The 16,980-nt window shown below is 58.4% G+C and overlaps 3 protein-coding genes across 6 annotated transcripts; all 3 read right to left on the minus strand.

Moving 5' to 3' along the window:
• Positions 1-3,707: 3,707 nt before the first annotated feature.
• On the minus strand, positions 3,708-7,707 carry FBLIM1 (filamin binding LIM protein 1). 2 transcript variants are annotated; one of them, XM_068171660.1, is made up of 9 exons: positions 7,225-7,707; positions 6,964-7,104; positions 5,995-6,212; positions 5,488-5,621; positions 5,299-5,410; positions 5,043-5,212; positions 4,772-4,950; positions 4,559-4,676; positions 3,708-4,252 (listed from the first exon to the last, which is right to left on the minus strand). In XM_068171660.1, the coding sequence occupies exons 3-9, from the start codon at positions 6,185-6,187 to the stop codon at positions 4,139-4,141; spliced, it is 1,020 nt and encodes a 339-aa protein (XP_068027761.1). In that variant the 5' UTR covers positions 6,188-6,212; positions 6,964-7,104; positions 7,225-7,707; the 3' UTR covers positions 3,708-4,138. The 2 variants fall into 2 exon arrangements, with proteins under 2 accessions (XP_068027761.1, XP_068027760.1); XM_068171659.1 differs by lacking the exon at positions 7,225-7,707 and having other exon boundaries at positions 6,964-7,210.
• A 1,461-nt stretch (positions 7,708-9,168) lies between these two features.
• Positions 9,169-13,943, minus strand: TMEM82 (transmembrane protein 82). Its single transcript, XM_068212808.1, has 6 exons — positions 13,784-13,943; positions 13,640-13,712; positions 13,251-13,428; positions 12,141-12,549; positions 9,677-9,864; positions 9,169-9,575 (listed from the first exon to the last, which is right to left on the minus strand). Exons 1-6 carry the CDS (start codon positions 13,860-13,862, stop codon positions 9,510-9,512), a joined length of 993 nt encoding a protein of 330 aa, XP_068068909.1. The 5' UTR covers positions 13,863-13,943; the 3' UTR covers positions 9,169-9,509.
• On the minus strand, positions 13,362-16,537 carry SLC25A34 (solute carrier family 25 member 34). 3 transcript variants are annotated; one of them, XR_011005838.1, is made up of 7 exons: positions 15,880-16,535; positions 15,274-15,339; positions 14,754-14,906; positions 14,529-14,663; positions 14,214-14,437; positions 13,640-13,712; positions 13,362-13,428 (listed from the first exon to the last, which is right to left on the minus strand). XR_011005838.1 is itself a non-coding variant. In XM_068212806.1 (5 exons), exons 1-5 carry the CDS (start codon positions 16,333-16,335, stop codon positions 14,273-14,275), a joined length of 975 nt encoding a protein of 324 aa, XP_068068907.1. In that variant the 5' UTR covers positions 16,336-16,535; the 3' UTR covers positions 14,205-14,272. The 3 variants fall into 3 exon arrangements, 2 of the variants coding, with proteins under 2 accessions (XP_068068907.1, XP_068068908.1); XM_068212806.1 differs by lacking the exons at positions 13,362-13,428; positions 13,640-13,712 and having other exon boundaries at positions 14,205-14,437; XM_068212807.1 differs by lacking the exons at positions 13,362-13,428; positions 13,640-13,712; positions 15,274-15,339 and having other exon boundaries at positions 14,205-14,437; positions 15,880-16,537.
• Between the last annotated feature and the right edge of the window lie 443 nt (positions 16,538-16,980).

The following is a 16,980-nucleotide window of genomic DNA, read 5'->3' on the forward strand; positions in this document are numbered from 1 at the left end:
ACGCCGCTGCCCGCCCGTCCTTCCCCCCGCTCTCCGCCATTTTGTCGCCCCGGAGCCGCGGCCCCGCCGGGCGGCCATTTTGTGGAGCGGGCGCGGGCGGCAGCGCCTGAGGGGCCGTGAGGGGCAGCCCCGGCCGGCGCCGCCTTTTGTCACCCCCAACGCTCCTTCTCCTCCTCATTTTATCGTTTTTCCTTCGGGAGTTTCTCTTTTTTCCTCGCGAAACACTTCGTGCTTAACTGCCCGCCTAGAGCCCCACCGCTTCAGCAAAAACAAACAAACAAACAAACAAACAATAAAAACACCACTATACTCAGACGAAGCAATCCAATAAATGAGATTAAAGCATATTTCGCAGCTTGGCTGTGAGGAAAAGTTTAGCTGCACGGAGAATTAAGGGATATATTATTGTATTTTATGTATTTATTCCCCATCCTTCTCCACTTTTTTTTTTTCCCCCCACAGTAATAAATCCCTGACATCAATAATCCACCTTGACAAAGAGGATAACCTCTTCAAAAAAACATCCACGTTTTTATGTCAATAAAACACCTCACTCACACTGCTTTACTGGACATTCCATCAAAATAAAGATATCACTTAAACCACTTGAAGCCAAATCTGGGTGAAAATTGGTAATTTTCAGGAAATAGGGCTGCAGGATGCTATAATCACCGATACATGAAGGAAATCTGGGATATGAAATAGCAAAACCCTGCTCGCAGGTGTGTGCTGTGCGTCTGTTTTCAGAAATAGGGTGGGTTGGGCTTTTTATCCTTTATTTTATAAAGAAGCCAGTATAGCACTTGCAGCCTGGTAACGCGCTTGCGCGCTCGCCTCATCCCTTTCCCCTCATGCTATCAAAATCAATGTGTTTTAAAACTACATTGTGGCAGTGGGTGGTTCTGTTTTGCCAGGAAATTTGGGGATAAATGAGAATATTAGCATACAGCCTGTTTTTTTTTTTTAATATGTATCTCACCTGTGCTGCATGACCTGGAGAAATCCACACTTGGGATGTTCCTCGTACAATCCCTGCTGGTTTTTGCCTCTCCCAGAATCAGCAGGATCAGACTTCTTTTCATTTAAGAAATATAATTTTTTTTTTTTAGGCTGTGCCAAAGGAACATGCAGAAAATAGGTCTGAATGCTCTGTGGGGAAGAATAACGCTGCAGGGAGCTGGCTGGGATGTGACTGCCATTAACCTGGGATCCAAAGGAAAAAAAAAAAACCCCAGTTTTCCTGCAGTTCTTTCTATCTTATTTGAGAAAAACTATTGCCAGCACCCAACCTTGCTCCCAGCACCTTTTCCAGCCCCTTTATCATCCCACTTTCCTTGCACCACACTACAAATCTTCCATTTTCCAAAGAAACCTGCAAGAAAGGTTTGGTTTTTTTTGGTAAGCAACACTTTAACCTCTGATTTAAAACCACTACAGCTGTGCCTGGCAGCTCCTTCTTCAATTTAAAACCTCTTTTTAAAAACCAGGCAGTCCTTTGAGTTGTAAAAAGATAACCTTTAGGCTTTTTTTATGGGACGCATGGTTGTATTCTTGGGCGCAGAGCGGGAGATCGGATGCCTTCGCTGGGAAAGCCCGAGGAAATTTTATCCGCGGGCCGCACCCAGCCTGAAGTGAGGAAATATTTGCATTTGCTGCTCTTTGGAAGGCAGCCAGGTCCTTCCCGCTCTCCTCAGCCTGCCAAGAGGGATTGCAAGAGCTGACGGGCGTATTGCAGCAGCCAAGGGAAGGGCTGGAGCCATCCGGAGCGCTGCCAGCCTCTCTGGCCTTTGCCGCTGCCACAGGGACAAGAGGAGGGACTTGGAGTGGGGTTTTAAACTGGGTGGTCCGCAAGGCTGTGGAGCCCAGTCCCACAAAATGATCTTTTCCAAGGCAGGATGTGTGGTTGGTTTATTTCTGCAGAGCCGGGTGCTTGCAGAAGTGCTCGTGACGGGGTGAGGAGCCCAAGGACAGGCTGAGGCTCTGCAGCCGATGTGGGTTCGCCGGCAGCGGGACAGGATCCAGCTCCTGCGGCCTCAGCCCTGCAGGATCTCCTGCATGCGGCTCAGAATTCCTCGAGCTCCTCCCAAGGGAAAACACGGGGCTGTGCTCCTCTGGCAAAGCAATGCTCCCCAAGACTCAGCTCGTAGTGCTTCTCCCTTTATCTGGGAAGATGCCTTCAATCGGCCTTTTTGTCCTCTTACCTGTGTCCGTGTATCCCTGTCCCTTGTCACCCTCCGCTCCTGAAATACCACGTCAAATCTGACCACGCCACATCCCTTCACCACGCTGCCAAACTCTCCAGTGGTGCCTTTCCTTTCTCCTTGCTTTCCAGGACCTTCTCCAAGGCTGCCTGTAAATAAAAGCATTTCCCTGCCTGTCTCGGGCCAAAAATTCTGCAGTCCCAGTGCCAACAGCCCATCCTGGAAGGCTCCAAGGGGGAAATACCCAACTCCTTCCCACCATTCCTGTGTGGAAGGGTAGTGCAACTTGCAGTAACACATCCAAAACACTGCTCAGTATTGCACTTCCATCCTCCCCAAAAACCTTGAGTGGAAAAATATCCATATTACAAAACGCAAACAGTCCTTTGCCCTCTGGGCCTTCTTTTTCCTGCTCCCTTTGGCCACTGCCACATCCTTTTACTTTTTTAGCATTATTTTGTTGCCAGATTATCCTCACAGTACAAGAAGCTTTGGAAAGTGAGAGCTGACTTGGAGCTCAGGAATTCCTTGGCATGGGACAAGGAGTTCCTACCCAACTGGACTCAAAGCCACCAACTTACGTGTCCGGGACAGACCACAACTTACTTATAAATACCTTTAAAGCAAGTTATGATCTGACTGACGGTCCAGAGATGCTCATTAAAAAAACACTGAGTAATCAGCTTTGTAGACAGGGAAGAGTCATCAGGAAATAGTTATTGATGTGATTAATTAACCATCATTAACCCCTTCACTCATAAACACAGCACACGCCGGAGATGTCGTATGTGATCCAGGAGCTGCTGGTCTGGTGGTTGTTTTCTTTGTTTACAGCTCCCATTTTCCATCAGGAAATCATTAAACATCATCTCACATGCTCATGCTATTTTCTGCTCTTGATTTGTGGCTTTTTAAACACTTTCGGTCAAAAAGAAAGTTACGAAGTTTCTCCGCCTGGTTTGCAACGCCCTCGCAAACAAAACCACTAAGCACCGGCAACATCAGTTGCGCAGATGTTGGGCACGCCGAGAAATGGTCTAATTTCTGCTGGTTTGAGGCCTGCACTGAGAGGAGATCAAAAAGCTTCCACTGGCAGAGCAATATAATCTTGGATAATATGCAGAAAGCGGGCTGTCGGTCTTTCCCAGCGTCCCGGCCCTGCGGGATGCTTTTAGCTGGAGTTTTACTGCCTGATGGAGGAATCTGTGCTCCGGCTGCCCTCTGCCGGCTCCGGATAGATAGTTAGCAAAAAAAAAAAACCCAAACCACACCAAAACCCCTTTTATCAATACCACAAAACATCGCCAGATCCCATATCCACCCCAAAAAACAACACTCGGCTCTCCCCAGGGTGACAGCAGCATCTGCCATATCGCTACACCCTAAAATCAACTGTTACGGACCAACTCCCGCCACGCCTACAAAATCCAAAACCAGCTTTTTTTTCCTTATTTTTAAACTTGGATTCGATAGGTTTGGAATGCAGGGTGGATTAAAGGAATGAGAGTTTAAAAACCTGGGGTTTTATTTAACTGCGAGTAACTAAATCAGTGTCCGCTCTCCACAGAGAGAAACATTTCAGTGAAATCCCAAGGAAGCTCGAGAAGAAAGAAACACCACCCAAGAAAACCAAACTGGCCTTTGGAAAAAGGAGTTTTAAAAAAGAAATAAGGAATAAAACCTCCACTCCTCATTGCCGCTCTGTCAGGGCATTTTATATTCATGATGAGTGCAGAGCTGTGCCGGGACATATCCACAGTTCTCCACCCCACCAACCCACCAGGTCAGGGTCCTGGGGACATTTTGGTGATGAAAACCCAGTTCTGCAGTAATTTGGAGGTGCAGCAGGCACCCAGGGTTGGCCATGGGGCGCATCCCACTGGGGGCACCCCCTTTTTGGTGCCTGGCACTGGAAGAGCTTGATGAGCTGCAGGGCCTCAGCAGGACGACTCGTTGCGCCAGTGGATGTGGCAGGACTTGCAGAGGAGGTGGTCGTCCAGGGGGTAGCACCCGTTCTCTGTCAGCTCCGGCGACAGGGGCATCCTACAGCTCTGGGGGCAGGAGGGGAAAAGGAAGCCACCTTTTAGGGGTCCCTGTGTGTGTTAACATCCTATTTTCCCTGCAAAACCCACCAGCATTCCGAAAAAGTGACAAACTGCATCAAAAGCATGCAAAGCTGAAGTTCTCCAAACACATCACCACCACCCAATTTATTTATTTTACCCCTCCCCAGTACTCATAAGATAAACTGGGGGCTAAAAACCAGTCGTGGGTGCTGCCATCCCTGTGTCCATGCTCAGCTAAGGCTCAGTGCCACCCCCTTGGCTTTGGGGACCCCTCAGCCCCCAGGGCCGTACCTCGCAGCGGTAGCAGCTCTCGTGGAAGCTGCGGCCCAGGCACTCGATCTTGTAGGTGTCCTCGTCCTCGTGGGGGACAATGGGGCGCTCGCAGGCGCTGCACACCGCGGCGTATTTCCTGATGGGAGCAAACGGAGCGGCGTGAGCCCTGCGGGCTTGAGGGGACGAGCCAAACCCAACTCCCAGTGTGGGAGACACTCCCCCATGGCCAACCTGTAGTAGTCGGGCACGCAGTACACGTCACCCTGTTTATCCACAGCAAAGCTCTCAGTGCCGATGGCCCGGCCACAGGCAGCGCAGGAGAAGCAGCTGGGGTGGTAGCCCTTGCCCAGGGCACGGACAATATGCTCCGTGATCAGCCCCTGGCACTTGGCACATTTCTCCAGCGTGGCCTGGAATTTAGGGAACACATGCCATGAGACACCAGCCCACGCCCCAAGGGATGTTCCGAGTGTGCTGGTTTTCCCTGAAGGAGGATGGGTACCTGGAAGCAGGTGTCACACGTGGGACACCCATCTCTCTGGAAGTAGCGCTGCCCAGCCAGGAGTCGGTGGCACGTACGGCAGGTGAAGCAGTCAGGGTGGTACTGCTTCCGCATCGCCTCCACTGTCGGCTCCCGGGGCCCCAGCGCTTTGTGGCAGAAGGCACAGATGTCTGCAAGCAGGGAGAGCAGTTGGGAGCTGCGTGCCTCAGTTTCCCTAAGTGGGGATGAGCCCGTGCACAGCTGGGTCTCCCCTTACCTCTGGAGCTGTCCCTCCCCAGGTGCCCATTTGCATCCTGCCACTGCCGCTTGCCTGCTTGCTCCTGGGAAAATGTGGGCGGCTTCAATTCAGCAGGGAAGGTGGAAGGGGCCTGGCAAGTGGGGAAGGGCAAAGCCATGTTAGTGGGGAAGCTGAGGCACTGGGGGGGCTGCACTCCGTTATCCTCACCTGGAGGGTGGCGGGTGCTGTGAGGTCCAGTTGCTGCAGTGCCAGACCCAGCGGCTCCACAGACAAGGGCTGGGGCACTTCAGAGAGGGGCAGGACTGGTGGGGATGCAGGTACAGGGGCCACTGGGTGGGTTTCTGCAGCAACAGACAGATGTGGGGGATTTAGGGGATGAATAATGTCCAGTAGCACCCCATCACAATAACGCCCTGTCACAATAACACCCCAACAGCTTTGCAGCAGTGCTCGCTGACCTGCCCCAAAAGCAAACGCCATCGAAGCAGGAGGGGACAAATAGCACCGATAAGCACCCAGCAATGGAGAGCAAACACAGCCCGTCCCCGGGAGCCGGACCCATGCCAGGATGCGTGCCGGGATTTGGGGAATAACTCCCCAAAACATACCCCCACATCCCCTTCCGCATGCACATCTTTTAGCAAAGCATCTCCACAGCCTCCTCAGCCCCGTCGCCATCCTTCCACATCACAGCCCCCCATGGACACCCCTCACCTCTGTAGGGCAGCGTGGGGGGTGACAGCAGGATCTGGGGGTGATGAGTGCCGGGGTCCTTGGCATCACCTGGCTGCGGCTCCCGTTGGGTTTTCTCCTTGGTGGCCACGTCCCTCTGTGGTGGCACGAGGGTGATGAAGATGGACGAAGCGATTCTCTTCTCTGCTTTTCCTGGCAACATTGCTGAAGCCATGGAAAGGCCAGATCGGGGGTTGATTCTAGGGAAAATAAGAAACAAAGAGAGTAAAACTCGCAGGTGCGCTGGCAGCTCCTGCAGCCGTGCTGCCCTTCGGCATCAACCCACCTCCCTCCTCCCAGAAAGGGAGAAGGAACAAGCGTCCCATCCCACGTCACAGCAATAAATGGTCTCATGCCTGGGAGGACACAGGGTACAGAGTCCTGGTAAGGCGGCAGCTGATATCTCCCATTTTCACACCTCTGTGGCCACATCACACCTTTTCATAAGCATTTGAATCTCTTGTATTTCCTCTTATTGCTCCTACCCACTCCCCATGGGCAGCAGGAAGTACCCACCTTTCCTTTTAAAAAAACAGGGCAGCTATAGGATTTTGCTTTTGCAACCCCTTTTTTGAAATCTTTCTACATCTCCATTCCCTCCCTCCTTACCCCCAATTCCCTGCCAATCACTTCCAGCTCTGCACATCCCCCCTTTTACTTTTCCAGGTGGGAAAACTGAGGTGTGGTGCTGTGAATCACCACATCCCCGACACTGACACATCCCCTGAGCAGCACCCGGCAGCACAGGCAGGACGTACCCGACCCCGAGAAACCCTGCTCAGGAAGGAAAAGGGCTGTTTATCCAGCTTCCCAAGGGAAAAAGCAGCTGGGGCGAAGCTTCCCCTTCCCAAATGCAATGGATTGAGGGGGGGAACCCTGAGGCTTTAGTCAGGGTGCTGTGTTGGTGAAGCAGAATTCATCCCTGAGGTGAATTGGCAGCTTGAAAATTACCTGTGTGATGAGTTCCCGGTCTCATGCGGCTCTGCTCCCCCAAAATCCCACTCACGGGGGTCAGCACATCCTTTCAGGGGCAGACAGACTCCCCGAGGTGGGCAAAAAGCTTCGCGATGTTCCTGCCGGTGACTTCAGCCTCTGACTCAAGGGATTAAAGAGGAAGGGATTAAAGAGGAAAAAGAGCCCCGAGCACTTCGCTCCCTCTTTCCCTCCCTCCCCGCCGGCTACCGGCATACCGGCCTTGGCCCAGCTCCTCACCCACCGGAGCCGCCGCTTTTCCTCCCCAGCAGAGCTGCGGAAAACTGGGGGGAAAAAAGAAAAGAACAATCAGAAAAAAAAAAAAAAGAAAAAAAAGAAAAAAAAGAAAAAACCAGCCTAAAAAAAAAAAAATCTCCGGGGTTAATGGGAACCATGTGCTCATCGCATTCCTCTTTGTGCCGGGGCTGACGGGATCCCGGCGGCCCCGTGGCGGCACCCCCGAGATGATCCCCCCGGCCCGGGGCTGTCGGGCTGGTCGAGGCTCGAGGGGTGCATTACTGGGGGTCCCCCCTCCCCATGTAGCTCCATCCTGGTTTGGGGTGGCCGAGGCCACACTGGAAAGGAACCCCCCTGGTTTCCCTGAAATCTCCTGGGATGGAAGTTCAGGTGGGATTGACAGGAATAGGGTTACTTGTGGGGTATCCCCACAACCCCCAAAACTGGCATGGGACACAGCCCTCCAGAGCTGCACCTCAACTCTGCCCCAGGGACCTTTCTTGGGCTCCGAGGACGCCCAAGGAAAAAGGGATGGGATGGGGGTACATAACGCTTGGTGTCCCATCGTCCCCCACCCCGAGTGGTCCCACTGTCCTCTTGTCCCTCACCTGGGGGGCGGCCTTGCAGCCCCCCGGCATCCCCTGTGTCCCGCCGTGCAGTCCCAACGCTCCCTGTCCCCTGCCTGGCAGTGCCCTGTCCCCTGTGGAGCGGTGGTCCCACCGTGTCCCCCTGCCTGGGAGCCCCCATCCCCTCCCTGGGAGAGTCCCGAGTCTCCTCCTTGGGGGCGGCTCTCGGTCCCCTTGTCTCACCCCAGGATGACTTCGGTCCTTATCCCATCACGCGGGGGGTCCCGTGTCCCCTCCTGGGGGGGGTTCCAATCCCACATCTGGGGTGGTCCCTACCTGAGGGTGGCCCCTGCTCCCTACCTGGGGGTCGTACCTTGCGGGCGAGGTTCTCTGCCCGGTGGGCGAGGGGTGTCGCCTGCCCGGAGGTGGCCCTGCAGCCTCTCGGGGGGTGACCCTGTCCCCGTCCGTGTCCCCTACCTGGGGAGCCGGTGCGGGTCCCTCCGTGCGCTCCGCGGGCGCGGCGGGGGCAGCGGGAAGGCAGAGCCGCCCGGCATCACCGCCCCTTCCTCCCTCCTCCTCCTCCTCTTCCACCTCTCTTCCTCCTCCCCCCTGCCTGCCCCACAGCCCCAGGCGGAGGAAAAGGGGGGCACGTGTCCTTAGGGTGTCCCATTCACCCCCCGACTGCCCCACGCTCCCCAAAGTGCTCCGTGGGGGCCCCCATCTACCCCAGGGTGACCCATGGCCCCGTGGGTGCCCCATATGCTCTGGGATTACCCCCGCCCAGGTTTTCCCATGGACCTTCTGAGAGCTCCACACACCCTCAGGGCACCCAACCCCAAGAGGTGCCCTGTGAGCCCCCCATACACCCCCGGGATGCCTGTGTACCCCAATACAGCCGTAATATCTCCATAAACCCCCAGGAGAACCCCTATCCTCCAGTACGGCCCCAGTCACCCCCATACAGCTCCATCCCCAAAACGCCCCGTATTTCTTCTATGCACCCCCAGGACACCCATGTGCCTCCCTAGAGCCCCAGCATGCCCCATAAACCCCTACAGAGCCCCCAGTGCCCCGAAGACCCCCAGACCTCCTCCTGCTCCCCCCTGCATTGGGGGTCCATGCCCAGGCAGCCAGAACCCCCCCCTCCCCACACTGCACCCCACCTTCACAGGGCCTGCTGTCCCCTGGCACAGCAAAGCAAGGTGCAGCCATGGGGAAACTGAGGCACGGGGGCACTTCCCAGCCAGAGGGTCACCCCACTCAGTGCCTCAGTTTCCCTTCCCAAGGAGGAATTCTACCCACCTCCCTCAAAAAATTTGCACCGCCACCATCCCAAGTGCCTTTCCAGCACAATGGGACCCCAGCTTGCTCTGCCCATGGATTTTGCTGGAAAAAAACCTTTATTTTCTGAGATTTACAATCCCCTGGAGGCCCCTGACATTGTGGCCCAGCTGCCAGCAACGATGGGACATCCATCGGCATCCCACAATCCCACTGGGACCAGAGAACAAACCCCAGCAGTGCTGCAACCTCACGGGATCCCCCCAAAAACCAGGGGCAACGTGAGCCTTCCCCCCGACCTCCTCCATCCCTTGGGATGGGGTTGGACGCCTTCCAGGAGCCCTTTTTTCCTTATTCCCCATGGGGGATCTGTGATGGGGGGATTCTGGAGTGCCCAGCAAAGCCACCCTGAGTTTCCACTGTCCGGTTCCACCCCATGGCTCATCGGGACGTCTCCTCCGATCCGGATCCCGACAGACTATCCACGCGAGGCTGCTGGGCAAAATCCTGGGCGGGATGGAAGAGAGAAGCCGAAAGGCCTCTCAGTGTGGCCCCGGGGCAGCCGCCAGCCCACACCCCGCGTGGCAGGGAGGTGTCCCCCCTCTCACCTGCCTCCAGCAGGACTCCAGCAGGACCCCGGAGCGGAGCAGGCACCAGATCTCCCCCAGCAGAGACACAAAGACGTGCAGGATGTCGGTCCATCGGCCCACGGTGAGGAGGAGGATGAAGAGGCCGCCCATCCGCACCACCACGGTCCGGAACGCCGGCCCCCTGCCCGTGCTCTGCCGGGACTCCTCTGCGAGGACACGGCATTGGGGAGCCACCGCGGGGACGCCGGGACCTCCGCAGCCCCACAATGGGGTCACCAAGCACGGGGTGGCTACATGTATAGCCCATGTAGCCCCTATACACCCCCAGAACATCCCTTGTACCCCTCACACAGTCCCAGGGTGCCCCAGGTACCCCTAGGACATCCCATGTATTCTCTGTACCCCCAGTGCCTCTATGTACACCTGGGATATATATACACACACCCCCTACGGACCCCCAGGATGCCCCATATACCCCTATACACCCCCTATACACCCCCAGAATGCCCCATATACCCCTACACACCCCCAGGATGCCCCATATACCCCTATACACCCCCTACAGACCCCCAGGATGCCCCATATACCCCTATACACCCCATTACAGATCCCCAGGATGCCCCATATACCCCTATACACCCCCTAGAGACCCCCAGGATGCCCCATATACCCCTACAGACCCCCAGGATGCCCCATATACCCCTATACACCCCATTACAGACCCCCAGGATGCCCCATATACCCCTACACACCCCCAGGATGCCCCATATACCCCTATACACCCCCTATACACCCCCAGGATGCCCCATATACCCCTATACACCCCCTACAGACCCCCAGGATGCCCCATATACCCCTATACACCCCCAGGATGCCCCATATACCCCTATACACCCCCTATACACGCCCAGGATGCCCCATATACCCCTATACACCCCCTACACACCCCCAGGATGCCCCATATACCCCTACACACCCCCTAGGGACCCCCAGGATGCCCCATATACCCCTATACACCCCCTATAGACCCCCAGGATGCCCCATACACCCCTATACACCCCCAGGATGCCCCATATACCCCCTTACAGACCCCCAGGATGCCCCATATACCCCTACACACCCCCTAAAGACCCCCAGGATGCCCCATATACCCCTATACACCCCCTATACACCCCCAGGATGCCCCATATACCCCTATACACCCCCTACAGACCCCCAGGATGCCCCATATACCCCTATACACCCCATTACAGACCCCCAGGATGCCCCATATACCCCTATACACCCCCTACACACCCCCAGGATGCCCCATACACCCCTATACACCCCCAGGATGCCCCATATACCCCTATACACCCCCTATACACCCCCAGAATGCCCCATATACCCCTACACACCCCCAGGATGCCCCATATACCCCTATACACCCCCTATACACCCCCAGGATGCCCCATATACCCCTACACACCCCCTACAGACCCCCAGGATGCCCCATATACCCCTATACACCCCCTAAAGACCCCCAGGATGCCCCATATACCCCTATACACCCCCTACACACCCCCAGAATGCCCCATATACCCCTACACACCCCCAGGATGCCCCATATACCCCTACACACCCCCTAGAGACCCCCAGGATGCCCCATATACCCCTATACACCCCCTAAAGACCCCCAGGATGCCCCATATACCCCTATACACCCCCAGGATACCCCATATACCCCTATACACCCCCTATACACCCCCAGGATGCCCCATATACCCCTACACACCCCCTATACACCCCCAGAATGCCCCATATACCCCTATACACCCCCTAGAGACCCCCAGAATGCCCCATATACCCCTATACACACCCTAAAGACCCCCAGGATGCCCCATATACCCCTACACACCCCCTATACACCCCCAGGATGCCCCATATACCCCTACACACCCCCAGGATGCCCCATATACCCCTATACACCCCCTATACACCCCCAGGATGCCCCATATACCCCTATACACCCCCTATACACCCCCAGGATGCCCCATATACCCCTACACACCCTATACACCCCCAGGATGCCCCATATACCCCTACACACCCCCTATACACCCCCAGGATGCCCCATATACCCCTACACACCCCCAGGATGCCCCATATACCCCTATACACCCCCAGGATGCCCCATATACCCCTACACACCCCCAGGATGCCCCATATACCCCTATACACCCCCTAGAGACCCCCAGGATGCCCCATATACCCCTAAACACCCCCTATACACCCCCAGGATGCCCCATATACCCCTATACACCATATACCCCCTTACAGACCCCCAGGATGCCCCATACACCCCTATACACGCCCCCAGCACCCCGCATCTGCCCCTGTAGAGCCCCAGGTAGCCTCCAGTGGCCCCACACTCCCCCCACTGCGCCCCCAGCACACCCCACGCGCCCCTCGGAGCCCCCCGTGGTGGGCCAGCCCTACCCACCCTGCATGTAGACGACAAGCAGGGTGTAGCAGATGGTCAGCGGGGTCCAGAAGCGCACGGCCTCGGCCGTGGAGAGGAAGTCGCGGTTGATGAGCTCCACGGCGGCCAGGTCGGCCACGGCGAAGGTGAGGGCCAGGGCGTTGCGCAGCAGGCGCGGGATGCCGTGCCCCGCGGCCAGCAGCAGGATGCAGACGCCGCAGTAGCGCTGCCGGCTGTGCAGCTCGTACAGGGCGCAGACGTGCCGGGCCAGGCGCCGGGCGTGCAGCGCCAGCAGCCCCGCCAGCCCCGCCGCCAGCGCCAGGTTGCAGCTGCGGTGCGGAGCCCCCTCCAGCAGGAAGCTGAGGGCGCAGGACACCCCGCAGCCCAGCGAGTACTGGCACAGCAGGTAGAGCTGGCTGCTGTGGGCGCCCTGCAAAGCAGCGAGGGGGGTCACGGAATCGTGGAATCGGTGAGGCTGGAAGAGACCTCCAGGATCAATGAGCCCAACCGTTCCCCCAGCACTGCCGTGTTCACCTCTAGTCATGTCCCCATCCAAACACTTGTTGAACCCTTCCTGGGACGATGACTCCAGCACTGCCCTAGGTAGCCTGTGCCAGTGCCTGAGCACCCTTCCCATGAAGGATTTTTCCCAATATCCAATCTAAACCTCCCCTGGCCCAGCCTGAGGCCGTTCCCTCTCCTCCTGTCCCTGTTCCCAGGAGCTGTGCAGAGCCACAGGGTCCCCCCTGAGCCTCCTTTTCTCCAGGCTGAGCCCCTTTCCCAGCTCCCTCAGGCACTCCTGGCGCTCCAACCCCTTCCCAGCTCTGTTTCCACCTCTGGACACGCTCCAGCCCCTCAACGTCTTCCCACGGAGGTCCCAGAACTGGAGGTGTCCCAGCAGTGCCAGCACAGGGGACAGGCACTGCCCTGGGACTGTGCCCACACTGGGACCAGCCAGGGGCCATCGGCCTCTTGCCCACCTGGGGACACCTGGCTGAGGTGCAGAGGGACAACACGGCCCCCTCCACCCACAGCCCCTCCATCTCCCGTGGGTGCTGAACAAATCCCCAGTTTCCTGGCTCCATCCACACCGTACCCCACCGTGCCTCAGTTTCCCCCATGCCATCTCACCTTGCCGCTGAGGGAGAGGATGGTGGAGACGGCGCGCAGGGAGAACTCCAGCACCACCAGCGCGGCCACGCGGGAGCCCACCAGGGCCAGGACAGCGGTCAGCACCAGCACGTGCAGTGGCTCCAGCAGCGGCCGCCGCGCCGCGATCGCCTCCTTCTCCGCCTGCCTCTCGGGGTTGCTGGGGACAGCAGGGGGGGAATGCTGAGCCAGGGGGATGTCACCCAAGATGGGGTGACAAGCCTTAGTGACATCCCCCTCTGTGCTTTGCAGCAGAGGCTGCAGCCCCTGCCTTGCACCCCTCGGTGCCAGGAGCCACGGCCCGACAGCAGATCCCAAAACCAGATCCCCAAAACCAACCTGCCCTCAGGGGACAAAGGGCTGGCGCTTACTTCACACACTGGATGTAGAGATAAACCTTCAGGAGGCTGCAGAGCACCGAGACGGCGCAGGCACCCACCAGCCCTGTGGGGAAAGGCAGCGGTGGGTCACCGGTGTCCCCTGGGCTGTCCCCAGGCCACCCTCGGGGATCTCACCTTGCAGGAGGGCATCCAGCAGTGCCCAGCCCCACGCCAGCCCGGGAAACGCCGGGAGCCAGGACCCCAGGGAAAACATTTTCGATGGAGAGGAGCCACAGTGTGGCCAGGCCCCGGCTCCAAGGTCCGCGGGGTGGAGGCGGGGAGTGGCCCCCCCCCACCCCTGGCTAGTAAATCATTATTGGGGCAAGCCAGGGCAGCTGGAGCCCTGGCCAGGTGAGATGAGCTCCAGCTGCCCCGTGGAGGTGAAAATCAGGAGAAGAGGGATGTGATGCACATGGAGGGGCTCAGGGACCACCAGCGCCTTTAACCACCCCCACGAGTGCATTGCCATTCTCCTCTCCACCCTGAGGCATCACAGCATTTCAGGTCCTGCCCCCCCATCTGCACCACCCCAAAGACCCCAAGACAACACCAAAAATAGAAAAACCTCTTTATTAACATCGGTGGTGGTGGTGGCTGGAGACTGTCCTACAGCCCTGGGGGCTGCTAGTGCTGAACCATGTTCCTGAGCTTGTCCCAAAAGAAGAGGCTGAGGACAGTGTGGGGACCGAGGCGGAGGTAGACGGCGCCGATTCCCTTGTACAAGCCCAGCAGCCCCTCTTTGCTGGAGATTTGCAGGATACAATCCAAAAAACCTCGGTAGAGCTTGCCCTGGGGAGAGAGGAGCCAGCTCTGCACCCCTGCCAGATGCAATCCTGGGAAAAGCCGTGTGTCCCCTGTGCCGTACCCGGAACGGCCTTACCTTGCCGCCGGCGTCCACCGGCTGGTTGTAGAGACGCGTGCTGATCACGTCAAAAGGTGTCATTGTCACAGCCACAGCCACACCACTCACCATGCCCCCCGCCAGCACCGCCGCCCAGCTGCCCTTCCTGAACCACTGCGGGAAGCGCCGGCATCAGCTCTTCCCAACAATGAAAGGGAGCACGGGGGGCCGGTGGCGGCCGGATCCGGCACACGTCCCGCTCACCTGGCGCTCGCAGACCCAGTCCTTGGCGGAGGCGAAGGTGGCGAGCTGCACGGCCGAGCCCACGGCCACGCGGGGCACGGCGCCCGTCACCCCCCGCCACAGCCCCACCACCCCGTGCTGCTGGTAGATGCTCTTGAAAGCGCCGGAGATGCTCTGGGGAAGAGAGGAAATTGGGGAAGATGGGAAAAAATGGGAATGGTGCATCCCACCTGGCCAAAATTTCCCACCCTGGCCAAATATCCCACCCCTGCTGGTGGTGACACAAAGCCACTACTGGCTTGGGAGAGATCTCAGGGGGTCTGGAGTCTCCGGATTCGGTCTCGCAGCCCCACGTGCCTGTCACACCCCCTCTGTTCTCACACTGTTATTTATAGCATCATTACAGGGCCAAGCAGCCGAACAACAGCTTTAAATTCCTGCTGACCAAAATAGCACCGTCCCCGCTGGGGCCCGCAGCGTGCACGGACAAGGTGCCACCAAACCCTCTGTGTCCCCTCACCCCACCCCTGGCCCCACTCACCTCATGGTTGTGCTGGTGGCCCACGGCCACGGCCGACAGTGTCTGGGCTTGGAGGTGGGTCTTGACCTTGGGGGGGACAATGCCAGGTGACAAAACCCTCCAATGCCCCCGCTGGGACCGGCTGTGGTCCCCCCATCTTCTTGGCAGATTTTGAGGGGAAGTTTCAGCCCCTCCGACAGACACGGGGGACACAGCTGAGCAGCCAAGTGGTAACTCCAGACTTTGAATCCCGTTCCTTTTACCCCTCTCACCCAGGGCAAAGGGACCCTGCAAACACCCACTGCTGGAGCTCTGCAACCCCAAAAAGCCGGAGAAACCCCCTAAAATGGGAGGGGGGGAAACCCCCACAATTTTTGGGATAATTTCCTTATGGGGGAGTGCTCTGCTGGTTTCCTGAGGGGGATTTAGGGGAGAAGAGCATGCACAAAAGCAGGGGAAGAGCATGCACAGCGCGGGCCCACATTTTGGGGGGGGGGATGAAGCAAAGCATCGGAAGAGAGAATGCACCAAGCCAGTGTTTATAGGATGCAGCCAAGATGCCGAACCTTTTGGGGGGGCCCCCCAAAACACCACACCCCACAGCCTTTGGGGCGGAGCAGCACTCACCAGGTACGCGGGGCTGCCCACGATGGCTCCCACCGCCCCGGCCACGGCCCCGGCGGCCACGGTCCCGCCGGGATACCCGGTCCAGCCGGCGTCCTCGGCGTGGGAATAGCAGTAGAAGCGGACGCCGTTCATGAGCCCCTGGTAGAGCAGCCCGGCCGCCAGCCCCTTCTGCAGCCCCCGCAGCCCGTCCGCCCGGCACACGGCCACGGCCGCCCGCAGCACCCCGCGGTAGGGCCGGGGGTACGTGCCCGGGGGCTGCAGCTCGCCCTGCAGCTGCAGCCGCGTCTTCACCACCTCTAGCGGGTTGGTGAGGAAGCAGGCCAAGCACCCGGCCGTGGCCCCCAGCACCAGGTCGGTGGCCGGGGGCACTCCCCCGGCCGGGGGGCTGTTTTGGGGGGTGTACTGCAATTCCTGCAGGGAGTCGGGAGGGCGGGGGGCGAGGGCTCCCGCCGCCATCCGGCACCTGCCCGCGGGGGTGGCCCCAGGCTCCACCTTCCCGAACAACCGCAGGGAAAAAAATCCGGGGGGAGCGAGAGCGAGCGAGCGCCGCCTCCTGCAAACCAACCCCCCCCCAATCCAGCCCCCAATTTGGGGAAGGGATGTGGGGCAAAGGTCGGGCCTGGGGATGCGTCTCCGGCCGCCCCCCACCCCCTCCCCGGCACCGGCGCGGCCCCGGCAGCCGCGTCCAGCCGGGCCCGGTCTCACGTGATGGTGCTGCCCCGGCGCAAACAGGGAAAAGCAGGCGAAAAAAAAAAAAAAAAAAAAAAAAAAAGGGCGGGTAACATTGAAACAGAAACGGAGGGAAAGGAATTTTGGGGGCGCACGGAGTCACCCCCGCCGCCCCAGCCAGCCTGGGCACGAGGATGAGGACTGGAAAACTCGTTGCGGGGACTCGCAGAGGGTCTCGCCCGCCTCTCCCAGTGCTTTGAAATTGGAGCTTCCCGCGGAAAAATGCTGCGGGGGGTGGGGAATGTCGGTGTCCCGCCCCCCCGCCCTGGAGTCCTATTTTTGGGGCCGCGCAGGCACCCCCCGGGACCTCCGTGGCCGAGGCACTGCGGTGCTTGCTGAGGGACAGGACGTGTGAACCCCCCACACCCCAGA

This window comes from Anomalospiza imberbis, chromosome 23 (assembly GCF_031753505.1).
Source record: "Anomalospiza imberbis isolate Cuckoo-Finch-1a 21T00152 chromosome 23, ASM3175350v1, whole genome shotgun sequence".
Lineage (NCBI taxonomy): Eukaryota > Metazoa > Chordata > Aves > Passeriformes > Viduidae > Anomalospiza > Anomalospiza imberbis.